Source organism: Rhinolophus ferrumequinum, chromosome 5 (assembly GCF_004115265.2).
Source record: "Rhinolophus ferrumequinum isolate MPI-CBG mRhiFer1 chromosome 5, mRhiFer1_v1.p, whole genome shotgun sequence".
Taxonomy (NCBI): Eukaryota; Metazoa; Chordata; class Mammalia; order Chiroptera; family Rhinolophidae; genus Rhinolophus; species Rhinolophus ferrumequinum.
This window is the reverse complement of record NC_046288.1, coordinates 71,715,283-71,735,598: the sequence shown is the minus strand read 5'-3', so window position 1 is coordinate 71,735,598 and position 20,316 is coordinate 71,715,283. Positions and strand designations below refer to the sequence as shown.

Genomic DNA, 20,316 nt, shown 5'->3' with positions numbered 1-20,316 from the left:
TCTACCACTTACCACCACACACACACACACACACACACACACACACACACACACACTCTCAGCCCCAATACTACATACAATTTTTTTCATCTCCCAATTTCCAAATTCTGTTCTCCTTGCTTAACTGTGGCTTACCAAGAAAAGTTCGATGTATGGTGAATCAAATGTCAGAATATTATTCCTAAAAACAAGTCTGTCTTTTATTATCCTCAAGTATTTGACATTATGTACATATCAAAGTAATATAAAACCACAAGCTATGATTTTGTTTATGTAATTCTTTTATCAATTACACTGTAATTACAACTAATCAATGTGATTATCACTAAACTAAAAAGGTTTATTCAATGAAGATTAAGGTTTAAGCCAAAATTATGCCTCATAGTCATAGACGAGCTGACTTAAGTAAACACTTAAGTCCAACTGCTATTAAAAATGATATTGAATTCATTAATCTGAAGCTCTAAAAAAATGAAATATATCAAAGAAACTAGAGAAAATGACAAAACTTGAATTTTGATGAAGAAAAAATGTAAGTTGTGATATCAGTTTTATTTTTGAAAGCTTATCTTTGAGATATACACAAATATTTACAGATCAAAGTGTATGATGTGTAGGATTTCTTTCGAATTATATGGTTGGGAAGAGGTTGGGGTATGGATGAAAACAAGACTGGCTATGGTTGAAGATGCACAAATACATGGGAGTTCATTGTACTATTCTACTTCTGCCTACATTAAAAATTTCTATAAAATGTATCGTTTATCTCTATATCACTATATATATACTTCTGCCATCAAAGATTCATGTTATTGCCCATGTAATATATTGTTCCAAAATTGTCTTTTAGAAACAACCTCAGGGAGAAGACTTCACTTTGACAAAGAAATCATTTGTTAGAAATGATTGAAATGTCACCTACAAAATAAACAGAAGCAACAAAAGGGGAAAATTTTCAGAAGAATCACCATCAGGCAACATATATCACTACTTATGCAGAATGCAATTTTAAGATGAAGATAAAAAATTAAGAAAGTTTAAATAAGTGAGAAAGAGCTCAATGTGGTAGTTAATCACGCGTGCCATGCTATAATGAAGAATGAGGACTTTTAGGAGGCTCCACGAGTGTATTACAGAACAAAAGATTCCTCCTTTTAGCTCATAACATGTACATGATAATAGCTGTATAATCAACATTAAAAACCCGCTCCACAAATAAATCATATCCCATCCCACATATCATTCTTTCGAAAAGTAACTGTGCTTTACTGAGATATGTCACTTTACTTTTCTATCACATTTAAATGATACAACATTTCACCCAAGATACTGCACCAAGTAACTAAAATCTGACCTTTGAACGTCAATGCCTACTAATAGCTATATATATTACTACCAAGAAAAAGAATCCACATTAAAATGTCATCTAGTAAGTCTAAGAAAGTCTACTTTGGACTATTCTAAATTTAGATGACTTCAGACTCCACTAGCAAAGTTCCCTGTCTAGTGGCAGAAAATTAAAAGAAAAAGTGTCCATTTTTAAAGACAGTACTTACTTAAGAATGGTTTTTGCACTACTGCAGTCTTCAAACCGAATGGAGTAACCAACTTCCTGGCCCAACATCACATCCATTTCATCAGCAACTCTCTGAGCCACACTCATTGCAGCCACTCTCCTGGGTTGAGTACAGGCAACTCCTCTCTTGGGTCCTGGTAACGATCGCATGTACTCCACACACCACTGTGGAATCTATCAAATAATTTCACATTTAAATTAATTCTACTCTACCTGCATATCAGGTATATTTAACACAAAGCATTTTACCTCATTCTAATAATTGAAAAAAATTCAACTTCGGCACACCACAAATTATTATTTATGACTCAAACTTATAATAGCATGAGTACTCCAACTGCAAGCCAAGAAAGGGTCATGTATAACACTGACATAACATTAATTGTACTCCTGAGTGGGATAGGTCTGCTGAGGCTTTGCTGAATATGCTCTAGTGTCAACTGTTCCACCATGAATTGTTTCTCTAAATACTGGGGAAAAAACCCAACTTACAAAAAATTCTTCTTTATATAACAAAGGTTAGTTTCCAAAAATATTCTAAGAAACTCTTAACTTAAATTTCTACACAATTTGAGTTACAAAAGGTAGGTGAAAACAGAAATCACATTGGTTTGTAGTTATAAAGCAGTTATCTTTTAACTGAATTCAAATCTGGTTCACAATCCAGCAGAATCTAACCCCTATCCTTCTCCTGACAATAGGTACACACAATGGCAGCACCTTAGGTATCATATTAAAAATCAAAATCAATTTTAGCAATTGTAATCTCAGATTTAATAGGACTTAGAGAAGCAGCAGCACTTCCCTGTAGAAAGGAGGGCAGCCAAGGCGAAAGGAAGCAAAAAACCACCAACAAGCACAAGTTGGTTGACTGCCATGATGACACGGCATTTCCTCCCTGTCCCATTATCAATAGAAGCTAATAGATCCTCCAATTTCATGGTTCTTCTCCACTCATGTACCGCGTTTCCCCGAAAATAAGACCTAGCCGGACAATCAGCTCTAACGCATCTTTTGGAGCAAAAGACGCGCTAGAGCTGATTGTCCGGCTAGGTCTTATTTTCGGGGAAACATGGTAGTACTTGGAAAAAAACCGTGGGGAAAAAATCTAAGTGGTTATTCCATTAAGCGGGAATATATTGACACAAGGACATGATGGGTCTCCATCAAAGCTTCCAAAAGAAAAAAGACACTTTGAGGGGCTTTTTTGAGTACAGAATTTGTACAGTACCTGAAGAATACTGATTGCTGTATTACTACATTTTAGTTAGGTTACAATTTTGGGATGTGCTGTCACTGACAAGTATCTGTAAGGGGGAGGGCTCATTATGCTGCTTCTCTAGAACATAACAATGCATATCTTTAAAGGATTTTAAATGAACAAAAGTACTCAACTAGAAATGGTTCTCCGGGTCTGTAAAGCCAAAACAAAGTTCAAATGGTTTTCCAGCAAGACTATATATACCGGGGGTGCCAAAAAAAATGTATACAAGTCGACACTTTAGTCAACGTTGCTCAAGCAGTAGTTCACCGTAATCAGAAGTGTCTGGACGCTGATGGTAACCACTATGAGCCCCTCTTGTAATTGCAGAAGTCAAATGTGACTTGTATTCATCCTTTGTTATCAGTATATATTGAGTATTACAATTTTAATACAGGTTTCCTTTCTTAAAATGTGTATACATTTTCTTGGCACCCTCTATCTTCATTTCAGCATGCCTCTCACAAAGGCAAAATGTCCTTTATAAGACCAAACAAAATGAAATTCATAAAAATATTCACTGGTCAATTAAAACTATTTAAAATTAATTCAGAATTCTCAAAGCAAGAATGTTCAGATTTTTTTAAATTCACTCTAGTGAAATAAACAGCTTACTCCCACTTTTAAAACAAAATATAAACAGTTTTGGGTTAATTCAGCAGTTTCAAACTTTTGATCTCAGGAACTCTTTATACTTTTAAAATAATATAGGAGGCCAAACAACTATATTAGCAAATTAAAACTAAAAAACTGTTAAAATACTTAATTCTTAACAATAAAAACGCATTCTACACTATCATTTTTTATGAAAAATAACATCTTCCAAACTAAAAAAAAACTAAGAATACATTGTTTTACATTTTTGCTTATCTCTAATGTCTGGCTTAATAGAATATAGCCGGATTCTTTCATCTGATTCTATTTTGAATGTGAGGCAATATTTTCGTCTTGTTTGAAGTCAATGAAGAAAATCCCAAGACCTGTGAAAAGGTTTCAAGGGTTCCCAGACAGTATCTGGAGAATGGCTTAGTCAATCCATCTATTCATATTCCTAAGAATAGCATTAAGAAGGCAAGTATGTGCTGAAATATGCAGGCTACTGGCTGTTCAAGCCAGGGATCAGATCTCCTTAAAGCTATCACTTCCTTTCAGCTTCTTCCCTTCCTCCATTTGTGGCCACCTTCCTGAAAACTGATCCTCAACGCTCTAGTCTTGTTTTATACCTTATCCTGAGTGGTCTTATTTATTCTTCTGACTTCTAATACTACAACAAATGTCAATCTAACTTTAGTCCCCACCCCTGACCTAGTGGTCATCTCCACTGGTAGAATGAATTATTTTATTGGTATCCTAAATTTAACAAGTTCAAAACCAAAACTATTTCTCACCTTCCTCCAAATACTAATTCCTCCCATGCCCTTTACTCAATAACAGAAACATTCTAACTCCAATCTCTCCTTTATTCTCCATTCTACTGACCTATACAGAGTCAAAATTTTGTTATGACCTCCTACATCATCTGTCAGCAGCATTCTCACCAGACAGGACATTTTGTTAAAATCCTTGTAATTCCTCTCCAATTAAAAATCTGATGGTTCCTGACCATCAGACATATTAAGGGCCATAAGACATATTAAGGGCCAATTTACTGTTCTAGTCTGACTTGCCCCACCTCACTCTTCATACACATCCTACACTCTGTCCAGGGCGTATAATGCTTTCCCTTCTCTAAACCTATGTCCTTCGTCATGCCATCCCTTGGCTGAACAAGCTTTAGTTTATTTCTTTATTAAACTTTTATTTATTTTAAGTGTGTTTTTCCAGGACCCATCAGCTCCAAGTCAAGTACAGTGGTACCTCGGTTTTCGAATGTAATCTGTTTCAGAAGACTTTGAGTTTTGAAACGTTCGAAAACAGCCGACAGCGAGGCCTCAGGATCTTGCACTCAGCTGAAGTGGTGTGACATGTTCGACTTCCAAAGCATGTTTGAAAACCAAAGCATTTACTTCTGGGTTTACGGCATTTGTAAACCGAAATGTTCGTCAATGGAGATGTTCCAATACCGAGGTACTACTGTAGTTGTTTCAATCTAGTTGTGGAGGGTGCAGCTCACATTGGCCCATGCGGGTATCAAACAGGCAATCCTGGTATTATAGGCATTGCGCTCTAACCAACTGAGCTAACCAGCCGCCCTGTACTTTGGTTTTTTTATATATGGATATCACAGGTGCATACAAAATTGCAATGTGAAATGTCTTTACTGAGTCTCAGTAAAAAGTCATTACTTTAGATTCTGTTTGGAGGATTTCATTTTTCTGATACGCACAAAAAGATAACCAAAAAAGTGCCTGAATATTTTAAAGTTTAATAAAGAGTATGCCAAAAAGCATTTGGTTGAAACTGACTAGTTAGCTGTTCAGTTTCCCTTCGCGTCTCCCAAATGCTCTGCGCTCCTAAGTAGCCAAGTATCTTAAATATAAACAAACAAAACGCCCCACAAAAGCCCCACATCCCAACTATTTATCCAAATACTCACAAAGCTCTTGTTTTGAGTTGACTTAACCTTCCTCTACACTAACTACGAAACAAATTCATCTCTGAAATAAGATTAATCATGTAAGACCACAGAATAGCAGTACGAAATAAATGTAACTTTGGCTATGAAACAAAGGGACAAAGTTTTAAATATTGAACCCAACTAAATCCATGTAACTCAGAGAAACCCGCCAAACCTCTCTTAAATTCTCATAAATCTAAGCCTCCTTTTGCTCATCTGTAAAATGGTGATTCACAACTTCCTTGCAGGATATTGAAAAACAAATACGTATCAAGCACACGGGTGTAAGGCTTTACCCAAATGCTAATTAAATGGGTGTTGTTAATACTATGCAAATAAGATGAACTAGTTAAAATAATTAAACACTATGGTATTAATATATTTAGAGTTCTATCTTTTCAGGTAATCTTTAAATTTCCATAGGTGATAAAAATAAACCAACGGTTTTCAATTCCTAACATCAATACTGTTTTCCTTCATTTAAAAAGAAAAATCATACTCATTAAGTCTCAGACTTGAATAAAAGCTTCGTATTTTAATTGCTACTGTAGCTTTCAAAATATCTCCACAAAATACTCAAATTGATAGATTTGTGGCATATGTAATTTAAAATAAGAATAACTTGTATATGCAGCGTGCTCAAATACAAATATGTACTATAGGTACATAAACATGAAAAACAGGCCAATAGGAAATATATTAATAATTATTTCTGCATGGTAAGATGAGTGATCATTAAATTCATTTCAACACTTTCATGAACTTTCTAAATTTCTTATAATGGCCAGGGACTGCTACTTGTGTAATCTTTAAGAAATTTTTAACTGATGAGTCAGGCTCAAGCATATGAAAATATGGTTAACCTCACTCATAGCAAGTAAATGCAAAATAAAAATTACACAAAAATACCACTTTTAACCTATCAGATTTGTAAAAGTTCATGTTTAGTACATGCTAATGATTTCCCACATATGTTCTCACGCCTGCTCATGGAAAGGTAAACTGCTGTTCCCTATAGAAGGCTATTCGGTTGTATGTATCACAATTACAAACAATCCTCTGACTCTGCAATTTCCACCTATGGGAATTTTATCCCCCAGATTATTTGTCCATGCAAAACCACCATTAGAAGCAGCCCCGATGTCTATAACATGGGCCCAGCAAATAATGGCTCATCCATGAAAACATCCTAGATATACTACTAACAAGATACTAGTAGTAAGTGTTTAGTTCTGTGTGTGTGTGTAGGGGGTAACTACAGACGGATGGAGCTCACAAGAGAATTTATTTAGCTCTTCCGTTTTTTAAAGAATAGAGAATATCCACATGGTTTGAAACAATTATATAACAAAACAAATAAACCAAAACAAAGAAACAAACAATGACAAAAAGGAAAAATCACTCCAGTGGTTCAGATCTCTCCATCCAAGCACTGGAAAACCTTGTACCCCCAAATTTGTACTACCTCACAGTCAAAGTGGGTGGAAGAGCATCACTTTACCATCCTGAATGTTAACAAAACCAGAAAAAACAGCACTGCTATTTCCCCCTATAGACTCAGGAAAATAGGTACTCCCAACTGGATTCCCACTTTGTAAGTCACTAAAATGTGCTAAATACCAAAACAGCTATTCCTCAAGATGTCCTACCAGACAGCAGACAATGAGTGATCACCTGGATCAAATAAGCATTTAGTAAACTTAAACATTAACAAAATACATACCATGGTATACAATAACTCACCTGTGTTGTTTTACCAGACCCAGTCTCACCAACCAGTACAAAGGACTGATGTCTAACCAGAATATCTGTAAACCTATCTTTGTATTCCCAAACAGGGAGCTGAAGCCGTTTCTTTAAAATATCATAGTATCGAGGAGTATGGGGTAAGTTGGTAAATGGATTAATGCACTGTGGAAGTGATGTGTGTCCTGCATGTCCAGTGTGTGTTGAATGAGCAGAATGTGTCGAATGTGTTGAATGTGCAGAGTGGGTTGAGTGAGCTGAATGGGAAGCTTTTAAAGGTGGTAATCCAGCACTGATAAGCATAGCATTAGTGGAAGCTCGCAATTCCTTCTCCTTTTCCTTCTCCCTCTCCCGCTCTCTATCTCCTCTATCACGTTCTCGGTCTCGATCTTTAGACCTATCTTCACGATCACGGTCACGATCTCGATCTTTCCTAAAAAAAATAAATAAATAAAATAATTAGCACTCAAGATTCTGAATCTTATGCAAAATGTTCACAGCAGCATTATACTCACAAAGTCAATGTTCAACAACCAAATAAATAAACTGATATAAAACTCAATGAATTACATACATTAAGTATCAGAAAGAATGAGAAAGAACTTAAAAATCAAGGATTCTCCATACCTCACCCGCAAATATCCTTCCCTTCCCTGATGATGCCTCAAATTCTGTTAAGGGACAGTCTTTCTACAACCTTTAACCGTTATGTAACACAACTCATGCTTCTGCATGTAAAAATCCCTTCCTACTTAGAAGTTAAAGATTGAGGGGGGAAATGGTAGGACCAAACCAGGCAAAAAAGGATAGAAATACCATCTTTCTCAGATTCTCCTTCAAGTTCTATGAAAAGGTTAATTTTTGCACTGAAAGTACGTTCAAAATTGAGCAAGAACACTGCTTCTGGACACAAAGACAATTCCACCTCACATTATAGTATTATAAACATAAGTTAAAGAATTATAGGTGAATTTTCTTAAGTTACACTTTCCCAATTTTGTGCAATAAGCATATACGGCTCTAAAGAAAAACTAAAATTAAAATACTTTTTATTCTTTTGTTTTCATTGTTTACTCTTGCATGATACCCTTAATAGCAAAAGTAAAACATTGTAAGTACTTTGTAAACTTATGTACATTGTGGTCATCTGTAAAGTGAAACATAGCCCATTAAAAAGAAGCTTTATTGTATACTATTAAGTTGTTTAAAATCATGCAGATGGCCACTATATTAAACTTAGGTCAATTTTAACTAGTCAATTCTAGTACCTACTTCCAGTTACTAGGGATGATTCCGAATACACTAATAATTCTAAAATAATCTGTTTATTCATTCTACTAATCCAGTTTACTTCCGACCAAGTGCTACAGAAGACAACTTGCCACAAGGTGTTTGGACCCAGACCCAAAAATAGTCAGGCAATATGGAGCTATGATACAAGCCATTAAACATGTCATTGCCCCATATTAACACACAAGACATACAAATTTTCCACACCCCAATATCAGTAGCAGAGTGGGAAAGACCACTGCGTCTCTATAATAGCACATTAGCTGGGCAACAGCAACTCCCATCGGCAGAACACAGCTAAAATGCTAAACCCAGCATGAGGTAGAATGGCTCCCCAATTACAGAAATGATAAGCTAACCAATTACATTTGATCTTGTCCTTCCTAAAATACGTAATTTCACTCCATAGGAATTTACTTCAGTTCTCATCTTTTACAGACCCACAGGACATACAAGCTAGGAAGGAAGCCTCTCAGCTATCTGGCATAAAGAGAAAGGAAATCAAAGGCAAAAAGAACCCAAAGGATAACCTAACAAACATACAAAATGAAGTCTCACAATTGATTGAAAACTTCAGCTTCTTGGCCTATCCTTGAAATATGCCTTCAACCATCCTTTCTTTGCTTCTCTCATTCTGCTGCTGGTCTAAGGTGCTCATTAACTAAAAAGTATTTTACATTGCCCCCAAAGGTGAATGAAGAACAGTTTGTAACAGGGTAGACAGGAACATGCCCAGCAAAGGGAAAAGCACTGTAGCCATTAATGGCTCAAACACTGGACATCTTAAGGATCTTAGAACATAAAAGAATCTTTAAAAAAACACCTGATCTAAATAAAAAGAATTCATGTTTCTAGTATTCTACTGTGGCAGGGAGGTGTGTGTATGTGTGTGTGTGTGTGTGTGTGTGTGTGTATGGGGGTGGGGGAGGAGATGACAACCATAAAGTTTAATGAATTCCTATACTTCTAGCACAGCACCAGGCACTTAACATATGGCACTAACCGTGTTTCCCCGAAAATAAGACCTAGCCGGACAATCAGCTCTAATGCGTCTTATGGAGGAAAAATTAATATAAGAACCGATACTATTATATTAATATATTATATTATATCCGGTCTTATAGTAAAATAAGACCGGGTCTTATATTAATTTTTGCTCCAAAAGACACATTAGAGTTGATTGTCCATTGTCCGGCTAGGTCTTCTCTTCCGGGAAACACTGTAACGTTATTAAATATGGGGGATGGAGTGATGGACAAAGTAAAGCATGAATCAACTTGCTTTGTTACAGTAATACTTTCACTAACAAAAATGTTTTTCAAGGGCCTACTGCATCAGAAACTTCATTATCAAAAATGACCACAGTATAGGAAGCATAAAACACATTCTGAAGACACAAAGATTAACTGCTGACCACGAATGAGGGGGTAACTGATACAAGAGTAAAATTAGCACTGACTTGCATAACCATTGGTAAGGCACAAGCCGCAATTTACTGATCTGCAAAGTGAAAAATATTATTCTCAGATTAAAATAATAAAGCAACAGGAAGGATGCAGAAAGCAAATTCGGTCACCTCAAAATGCCTATGATTCAAACTGTCTATTGGGGGAGGGAAAATAAAACTTAAGGGTCAGTTAAGGGGAGTTCAAAGCCATTGCTTCATAAATATGTGTCGACTGCTGTGCACATGCATGCTTTCTTTTTTTAAACAGGCACTTTTATTATAAAGAAGTTTTACTGTTACGAATATTTTCTATTTAAGGTATAATGCTTAAAAACTATCAAAGCAGTGCTTTATAATCACTTAGCCATAACCTGGCAGGTAGAGACACAATATGAGTTGAACACATGGTTCTATACTGTCGCAGCTCAATCCTAGCTCAGCACTTAAGCTAACTATATGACCAGTTATTTTTCCCTCAACTATGAAATGTGGCTATTCATATGTCATGTGGAATATTTCAAGAATTAAAACGAATTAATATATGTAGTGCTGGAACATAGTAAATGACCAATACATATTGCTTATCATTCAAGGTTTTGAAAAATTTACACCACCATGTTAAAATTCCACATGGAACAACAGAAACTAAATTACTGCTAATTAAAATGTAAACTGGTCATCAAAATCAAAATCAGAATATTTAAAATAAGTACTGCTTTGTATCTGGCAATCTCATTCCCAGGAACTTCTCTTAAGACTATAAATATGCAAATATGTACACATACGATGTTCACCACTTTTCATTTATAAAACAATGAAGACTGGGACACTACCAAAGCATCACTGAACAGGAAATTGGTTGTTACAATAGCCCTTTATTAGTGGAATACTATACAGCCAATGAAAAGGATGTGTTATCTATTCTACAGTTTATTACATATTTAAGTGACTAAAAATCAAAGCAGAAAACACACTGAAAAATCCCACTGATATTACATACCGTATTTCCCCGAATGTTAAGACTAGCCAGACAATCAGCTCTAAAGTGTCTTTTGGAGCAAAAATTAGTATAAGACCCGGTCTTATATAAGTAAATTAGTAAATTGCAGCTTGTACTTTACCTGGTCTTTACTATTATAAGACTATAAGTCTTATACTATTTTAAGTCTTTATAAGTCTTTACTATTTTACTATAAGTCTTATAGTAAAATAAGACCGGGTCTCATATTAATTTTTGCTCGAAAAGACACATTAGAGCTGATTGTCCAGCTAGGTCTTATTTTCGGGGAAACACGGTATTATAGTTCATTATGTATGAATAAATATTCAAAAACCTTTAAAAAAGTTCATCAAAGGATTAAAGATAGGGATGAAAATTTCATGGAAATTTTTTGCCTTTTGGTTATATCTTCATGTATATGGACATTCTTGTGTTCCCCAGGGCAAGTTACTTAACCTCACCTATATCACAGGAATTGTAGTGAAAATGTGCTTATACATATAAAGCACCTAAATAGTTTCGGGAACATAGTTACATACAGTGGTACCTAGGTTTTTGAGCATTTCAGAACTCGGTCGTCCGGAACGGATTACGTTTGAAAACGGAGGTACCACTATATTTTACATGTTATTGTATCAGTGTATTTGTTTTACATTTCCACAATTAACAGGAAAAGTACTTATCAGGAATTAATCAGAAACTAAGACCAAAGTGAAAAATGTTCTATTTTCAAAAAGTTTTTTCCACACTTCAATAAGTAGTTGTCTTCTGCATAATTTAATATAGAAATTTTTGTGGGATGATGGAAAAGGAATACCATCAGTTTGCAACAGAAACCTTCAACTTCTCCACCTGACCCCAAAACTAAAATATACCAGGAGTAAATAAAACTATACATAGTGTGGGAACTTGAAACTGAGTGAAATCTCCCACTAAATTATTTTCCGTTCTCAGTATTGGGGAAATGGTACAGCCATGTTTGGCAATGAAGTTCACAAGACAAGCCTACCCTCTCAAATAAAGCCACTTGCTAACTGTCAAGGCTTAAAAAAACTGCAAAACAGCATGTCTGTGAAAAGAGACTTTCAAGTTATAAAATATGGGGGGGAGCAGGGGGAACCCAAGCACTAAAACGTTGTAAGCTCAGTTAAAGAAAATTAGTTCTGAGAAATGACATTCAGATGACACAGAAATGAGTATATAAATGTCCCCCCAGAATTATCTCAGAACTTGGGCTTTATTACAGGTAGATGTCAGACATAGAAAGTCCACATTTTTTACTAAGGGTATCAGTTTTGCAAGAGAAAGGGAACCCATGGGACCACTAATCCCAAGAAAAGTATTTAAATGTTGCACACCCACAAATATGAATAAATGAATTCATTCCCTCCTAGTGTACTTTGTTTCAATCTGAACTCTTATGAGAGAAGTCAGATGACGTCTTGCATTTTACCCAGATGACAAGCAATTTATCTTTGCTTCACAGGAACCAAGAGTCCCCTACTTTAGTGACCCATAAATGTCATTAAATTAGGTTGTCATGACTCTTAAATACAGTCATAGTCTGTAGTGTAATAGAAAAAGCAAGAAGCTAAGAGTGCAAATGAAAAGATCAAGGTTCTAAATCCAGCTGTGAACTGGGTTAAGGTTGCACAAGCCACCTTAACAACTCTGGGTCTTCCTTTCTCATCCCTTCAGTGGAGCTGATTATACTCTCTTTTAAAGTCACTTGCAACTCTAAACAGTCTGAGGCAAGGAGTTCTAAATGTGCTAAAGTTTTGCTGAGGGTGTGGGGAGGGAGGGAAGAGGAGACAACCTAAAAAGAGAGAAAACTAAAGTCTAACATTGTAAACTAAAAATTTTACAAGATTAAAACATTACCTATTTCTGCTTTCCATATTCACTATATGGGAAGGGATCAAAAAGTACACCCTATCCTGGTTTATACACTCACTAGACAGATACCTGGAAACCAATGCAAATGCACTTTGGGTGAAAAAAAAATTCACAAAAGTTATAAAGATGATTTGGCACCGTGATTCTGAACACGTGCACACAATAAAACGGTAAAAATACCTGAATTATCCGAGTAAAACACTGTACTTCAGGAATGAAAACACACTGGACAAGAAATGATTTTGATGCAATTGCTGAAGTCTATTCATCTGTATCTTTAATGAACGTTAAGGGAAAGGAATCTGAGACACCACCACTCCATTTCAACTCTCAACCTCCCCACGTGCGATATTTTGCCATCAATGCTAAAAATTTTTTTTTGAAAAGGGTCTTCTTGTTGCAAAAACTAGTTATGCAGGAAGGCGGGAGGACAGAAATCAAGAATTTATTGGAAAAGAAATAATGCCTTTTAATTCCTATCCCAGGAATGCCCAATACCCAGTTTTAGCCAAAGCAGGAAATAAAGGAGATGGCGGGAGCATAAGCAGAGAGCGGAAGTTTGCCTAGTATCTACTTTGAAGTCTTTGAATGGACCGAGGCACGCGCTCTCCCGCGAAAGTATAAACTCAGTGGCTCCATACGACCAGCCTTCCTGCCCATCAGGTATATTCCACGTTTTCCTTTCTCCCGGCAGGCCTTCTATTCTCCCTTCCCCCGGCAACTCCTCGTCTGCACGCTTCATTCAACTCCCGCTACCCCCATCCCAGTCAAAAAGAAGAATCCACGCGTTTCTCTCACTTTCCGCCCTCCTCCTTTCCCCTAGGTGGGCACCCACCCGCCCCCAAGGCCCTCTCCGCGGCCCCTCAGCCTGGTAAGTACCTGGTGCCCTTGGAAGCGAATACTCCCGCCGCGCCCTCCCCCATCCCCTCCCCCGGTTCCAGGCCTTACCCGGGAACCCAGGCCACGAGGTCCGCGGTTTCCTCCCGCCCGCTCCCCTCCAAGTGACTCGTTTGGCAGGGTCCGGGGAGGCGCCCTCGTGGCCACGACAGGCCTCTCCACCCTTCCGACTGGGCCCGGCGGCGGCCGCGCAACACCTCTCCCCGCGCCCTTGCCCAGCCGAACCCCGGGAGTGGCGCCGCTCGCTCAACCCGCCAATGAACCCAGCCTAAAGAGAAACAAAAGGCCGGGCTCCAGGCCCCGCTTGGCCAGGCCGGCCTTGGTCCGCTTCCCGCCGGGACCCCAACAAAGCCCGAGCCTCTGCCTCGCGCCCCGGGCCTGGCTTACCCATCGGTCCCCGCACGCTTCTTGCCGGAGTAATCCTCCCCCAGATCCAACCGGTGCCGCTTGGACATCTTCGGACTCTTCGAGCGGGCGGTTATGAAGGAAGAAAAAAAGAAAAACTGGCGGCCTAATCAGCGCAGTCGACAACAGCTACTTAACTCTGGAGGACCCCCACCCCTCCCGCACCACAGCCTACACGGCGCGGCCGGAACCAGGAGCTAAAATGGCGGCGGCGACGAGGGCTGGGCCGGCGTGCGCGCTCCCGCAGCGTGCTGTGCGTGCGTGGTGAGCGCGCACGCATCGGAGGCGGGAACTCCAGATCCGCCCAATTTCCTTCCCGCCGGCCTCCGCTCTCTTCCTGGTACCAGCTTTAGGCCGTTCGAGCGGCTGCTAAGTCGGCTGTCCCCGCGTAGCCTTCACGCCCCTGTCTGATGTGAAGAAATTGAGAGAGGTGAAAGATCAGTTCTAGGTAGGAAATCCTGTCCATTTGTATTGCCCTGGCATTAGGGGAGTCTGAGACCCAGGGAGTTTGAGAAACCCAGATCATATGGCTGATACCGGGCAGAGCCAGGATTGGAACCTATGGTAACTATTTTGTAACTCCAGTTCTAGAACTTGAAGCCACTAACCACTCAGTGTCAGTGAAGAAACTGAAGTGAGAAAAATGTCAAAACTTGCCATAATCCATTTTGCCCTTTTCTCTCTCTCTTTTTTTTTAACCTAGTATGGACTGTATGTTCTCAACCTATTGATGTTTTTTTTTTAATGTGGAATAGAGAAAATTGCTGACAGTAAGGACATAATTAGCTTTTTGTTTTCCTGTGTGCCTGTTATGAACTTGTGGTAACCCTACCTCTACCCTTATTCTTACAGTCACCCTGGCAAGGTAGGTGTCATTTTATAGATGTGGACCCTAAGGCAGAGGGAAGTTAAGAAGTCACACAGCCATTAGTGCTGTCCCTAAAGTCATAGACAATCGTTAAGGTAAGATGACTCTTAGCACTTTAATGGATCTCTCCCCCAGACTATCTGCTTACTCAGTTGCATTCATTCCCAGAAGAAATACATAAAAGAAAGATCTGTGGACCAACCGAAGCTGGGTGATCTATGTAGTTCATGAAATGGATGTTTGGATGCCCTGGAAGACCATAACCAGGTTCTTATCAAATCCTCAGAACTGCAACCGCTAAGGTTAAATACAACCTTAATACTGCAACTGATAAAGAGGGTTTTTATTTTTGTACCTAATCCACATTACAAAATCAGTACAAAGAAAGGCGAATATCTTCATTTATAAAATTTTCTGTACAACTTTTACCCTAAATGTATGTTACCGTGTTTCCCCGAAAAAAAGACCTAACCGGAAAATAAGCCCTAGCATGATTTTTCAGGATGACATCCCCTGAACATAAGCCCTAATGCGTCTTTTGGAGCAAAAATTAATATAAGACCCGGTCTTATTTTAAGGGAAACACGGTAGCAGTATATTGACTTGTCAGGGGTCATGTTGCATAATCACTGAATTGTAAACCTGGAAAAGAGTTTCCAGCTGATTTTCCCTTCTTAGCTCATATTACAAATGAGCCCCTAGGTCATGCCCACGTTCACACAGGCAATTGGTGTCAAAGTCAGAATTAAAATCCAGATTTCACTCTTCACTACTCCAGTCCCAGATATCTAGGTTCCCAGTTTGAGGGCAACTATAAAGTACTCCAAAATTTTGGAGAAAAAAATGAGGGAAAAGGTTAGAATTCCACCTGAAGAAGTGCTCTACCCTTAGAGGCATCAGCCTCTCATAAATGTGCAAGGAGACTTGGTAAAGGAGGAACCGAAGTCAAGATGAAGAGACTTTCTCCTTGGGCTTAGCGTATATCCCTAGAAAACTGTAACCTAACCAATTGTGTTGTAACTGAAGTGGCCATATTTACCAAAGGATAGAGACCCTTCTGGAATCTGTAAGGGGAACAACGGGCCAGAATCTGCCAGGATGTTCACTCTCTCTGAGGAAGGGCAAAGTTCTGGGTCTAAATGATCCATTCTAGATTTTCAGAGCAAATGGTCCCTGGAATAAAGAAGAGCCATCTACCAGCCCCCGTACAGCCTCAGAGCCCAGTTTTTTCCCCTAAGCCTACTTTCATCTTTTTCCTTTCACTGGTGTTGATCCTAAATACTCCTTAATAAACTTCCTGTGCACTAGTCCTTGCTTCGAAGTCTACTTTTCATGGAACCCAACCAAAAAGATTTGGTGCTAGGAATGGCCCAAGAAAGCAGAGTCTATGATTGGATTTTGGACCTGGCCACCCATTGGTGGCCGGCAATGACTTAGTGATGGCAGGTAGAACATAGTTACCACTATGTAGAACATAGTTACCACATAGTTGCCAATTGCAGGGCAATTGTTAAAATTTCACCCCCCGTGGTGTACTGGGAAAGACCATGCACTGTTTTCAAAGTATGGAGGAAATAATAACTATAAGAACATCGGAATTTGATTGACTGTTGCTAAGTGGACTTGATACTTTGGAGAGAGATAATGAAAGGCTGAGAGTAATTAATCTGCAATTCAAAATTAAGTGGGAAAGCTAGAAGACCTTCTGGGAGCAAATAAACAGATTCTCATCTCCTGCAGTGGAAAGACAAAGAAAAATGATGACCAATCCCAGGACTTAAATATAACAGTTTCATAAGGCCAAGTGGAAACTTACAATGAAGATTAAATTCTCCACTTAGACAGGCATGATACGTCAAGGTTAGGGCCCTCATTGAGAAAGGGTGCACCTCTGACACCTGGGAGTGGGATATTTAGGTTGATAGACCTGAAAAATCTTGAATTCCTAAATTCCCTTCAACCTGGTGAGCTTGTCAAAATGCCCTGCTCTTCCCTATTAAAAGCTAATTCTCCTTCCTTGTGAGATGATCAGAAGCCTACTCTCTGAGACATAATATGCACCTCCCTCAAGATATACCCCTACTTACCCTGCTGACCAGTAGGCAAAAATTAGGGTTAAGTCACAACATAGAATATTCCAGGGACATCCTAGGGCTGATAGTATTGGAAAATGACTCCAAAGAAGCTGTAGGATCTAACCATCAGGTACCAGCAGGAGCCAAGAAAGTATGCATGGGATGGAATTCTGAAGGTTCTGGATAAAGAAGGGAGGAGGGAGGTGGAACATAAAGTTAAATAAGGGAAATTTTATCAATCTGGAAGTACTTTTCCAGGATACAGGATTTAACATACACAAGAACTCCAGGCAATGGTGTAAACACACTTAGGATGTCATCTAGAAGCGTGGAAAAAGCAATGCCACAGTCACCAAGAAAGGCAGAAGTGCCAGAACTGCTGTGCATCACAGTGTAAAAGGGGGTTAAATAGCTGAAAGAAGTGAATGTGTTAGAGTGAAAATACTTACACAAAGGTGGAAAACCCAGCAGAGGAATATATTCCACAGGAAAGTTCAGAAGACATACCACTTACTGAATCCATAAAGAATTTTCTGGTGAGGGAGGCATCAACATCATTCAGAAATTCAGTGGTGGTTCTCTCTATAGTTCAGAGATGAAGGTAGAAGATGCCATTTCAGACCTGAGCTCCCTGAGAGTAGTAAAGATGAAAGGGGCCTGTAACAGAAGTAACACGGTGGCATTTCAACATCAGAAGCCAGGTGGATGCTACAAGGTAGTAGAGATGGTAAATAGGACAAGGTATCTAGAGCAAAATAGATGGGCAATCATCAAAGGATGTCCTCAATCTGAACAACCAAAATAAATCAAGAATGGATGATCAAAAGATTGAGGGCAGTTGCCCCAGTGAAAACTTGCCCAGTTTCTAGACTTGCGCCATGTCAAAAACCAAACTCTGCACACTGAGTACAACAAAGCAGAAAGATGAGTTCATTGCAAGGGTTTTGACCTATAAGCTGGGAAACCCAAGGCTACTGGAGCAATGAGTTCTGAGTTGCTCACAGACTAGTAAAAGGTTTTTATGGCGGCAAATGCAGAAGTTATTTGGTTTTTTAGTTGATTGGTTACCCAGTGGTCTCCTGCCTTATTTGGATCAGGTTAGCTGAGTCAGAGGAACATGAAAGTCCAAAGATGCATGAACAGACTTGACAGTGGAAATTGGCTGAAGTCCTCTGCTTATTTCTGAAAAGAACTGTAAATTCCTGCAACTTAGGTAAGGTTAAGTTTTGTTTTTCTTTAATGAACCCACATTAGCCAACTGCATTTTGTCCCCAACATAAGTGACTTAATTTTAGTTTTGGTTCTACGACCAGTTTTGGGACCTGGAGTACATTGATTAAGGTAACTGCCATGTCCCTAGGAGCAAGGACTACAACACGTAACATCACTGTGTGCACAGTAATAATTCTCCAAGTCCTTTCTCCAAGTGATCTATAGCCATTCTTTTAGGTAACCATACACTGGGGGAAAGAGAATATTCAAACATTTCAAGGACAATTGGATACGGAATCTGAACTGACATTGATACTGATAGACTCAAAGTGTCGTTATGGGCTCCCTGTTAGAGTGGGGGCCAATGGGAGTGTCTAACGAAGATCTGGTTCAGGTCCAGCTCATAGTAGTTTCCCTGGGTTCTCAAACCCACCCACTTGTCATGTCCCCAATCTATAAATGTACACTTAGAATAGACACTCTTAGTAGTTGGCACAACCCTCATGTTGAATTCTTGGCCTGCAAGAGGTAAGAACTATCATAGTAGGAAATGCCAAGTAGAAGCTTATGAAACTGTCCCCCTCTCCACTCCAGCCAAGATACTAAATAAAAAACCTGGGGAGGAGTTTCTGCTTATACCTCCAAGCATGTCAAGTTTAGAAATTATCACTTCCATTCTTAGAAGAAAAAGCTGGACAAACTGAAAACTAATGGCTTTTCTTGGAGCCCTTAGAAAACTGAGTTTGCAGGGTAGGCTCTCACCCTGAAGTCTGGAGAGACAGGCAAGTTCAAAGAGTGACAGCAAACATTTGCTTACCTGGAGCAAACCCGCTGGATCCATAAGCTGGTTGGAATACTCAAATGGTATCTTGACCAATCTAAAGCTGAGTCTGGACTACCTAGAGAGTGAGAAACTCCTGTGGGCCTCAGTTGTGAGGGGTGCGGGGGCTCCCTCATTCTTACGGATTTTACCTCCAGGATACCACCAAGTTTTCCCAATAAAATGCCAAGAAAGACATGCTTGTGGCTCTGGGAGAGAGAAGGGAATATGCCCAGTTCATTCTCCATAATAGGGGCTGGTTTTCGACGAGAAGAGACTACCAGATCCTGTCCTACCTGGGCATTTCTCCCACTCTAGCCCCTTCTAGCCTTCTTGTCTCACCTAAGGGAGAAAAAAAGCTGAGCTTGTAAAGGTCACAGCTCAGGAACACAGGCCCATTAAAAGACTGAGCTTCAATCATAAAATTGTAGAATACTTTCCCTCCTTACTCCTTACCACTACACCGACAGGCATCCAGTATAATAACAGTGGGTTACAGCTGAAAAAGAGCTGCAAGATGCAGGCTCCAACTGAGGAAGAATTCCTAGGGAAGCCCATCCTCAATAAGGGAGACTAAACAAGGACACCAGAGGAATTTAAAACCTCTTGCACCTACAGCTACAGCGAACACCAAACAGCCCAACTTCTAGCCGGATTAACATAAAACCTCATACTAAAGGCCTACGGTTGACTTTAGTTCCTATTACCGAATATATTCTGCAGGCTTTCAACAAAAAATTACAAGGCATGCCAAAAAAACAAAAACAAAAAACAAAAACAAAAACAAAAAACGAGAAAAAGAGACAAAGCAAGTAGTAGAACCAGACTCAGATATGACACAGATTTCAATCCAAATTCCAATCAATGTGGAATTGGAAATGGACAGAGAATGTGAAATAACTATGATTAATATGCTAAGGGCTCTAATGGAAAACGTAGATAAGGTACAAATGAAGATGGATAATATAAGGAGAGAGATGGAAACTCTAAAAAGGAATCAGAAGCTAATGTTAGAAATTCAAAACATTGTAACAGAAATGAAGAATGCCTTGCAAGAATATTAAAAGAAGTTCTGAAGGGAAAAGAAAATGATATAGGTCAGAAACTCAGATCTACATAAAGGAAGAGCTTTGGAGAAGGAATAAAAAAAGGTAAGATAAAATCTTTTACTTTTTGTATTCTTAATGAATCTAACAGAAAACAACTTGTTTAAAATAATAATAGTAATGGTGTATTGGGTGATTATAGCAATAGATAAGTGAAATG

General features: G+C 38.8%; 1 protein-coding gene across 1 annotated transcript in view; it reads right to left on the bottom strand.

Annotated features, from left to right (window-relative positions):
* DHX15 (DEAH-box helicase 15) overlaps positions 1 to 14,297 on the bottom strand; it is a 51,097-nt gene extending 36,800 nt beyond the window's left edge. Inside the window, exons 1-3 of the mRNA XM_033105963.1 lie at positions 14,058 to 14,297; positions 7,138 to 7,573; positions 1,557 to 1,750 (exon numbers count right to left, since the gene is read on the bottom strand). Coding sequence (XP_032961854.1) covers positions 1,557 to 1,750; positions 7,138 to 7,573; positions 14,058 to 14,125 — 698 coding nt within the window. The 5' untranslated portion in view covers positions 14,126 to 14,297. The remainder of the gene's footprint in view (positions 1 to 1,556; positions 1,751 to 7,137; positions 7,574 to 14,057) is intronic.
* Positions 14,298 to 20,316: the final 6,019 nt, after the last annotated feature.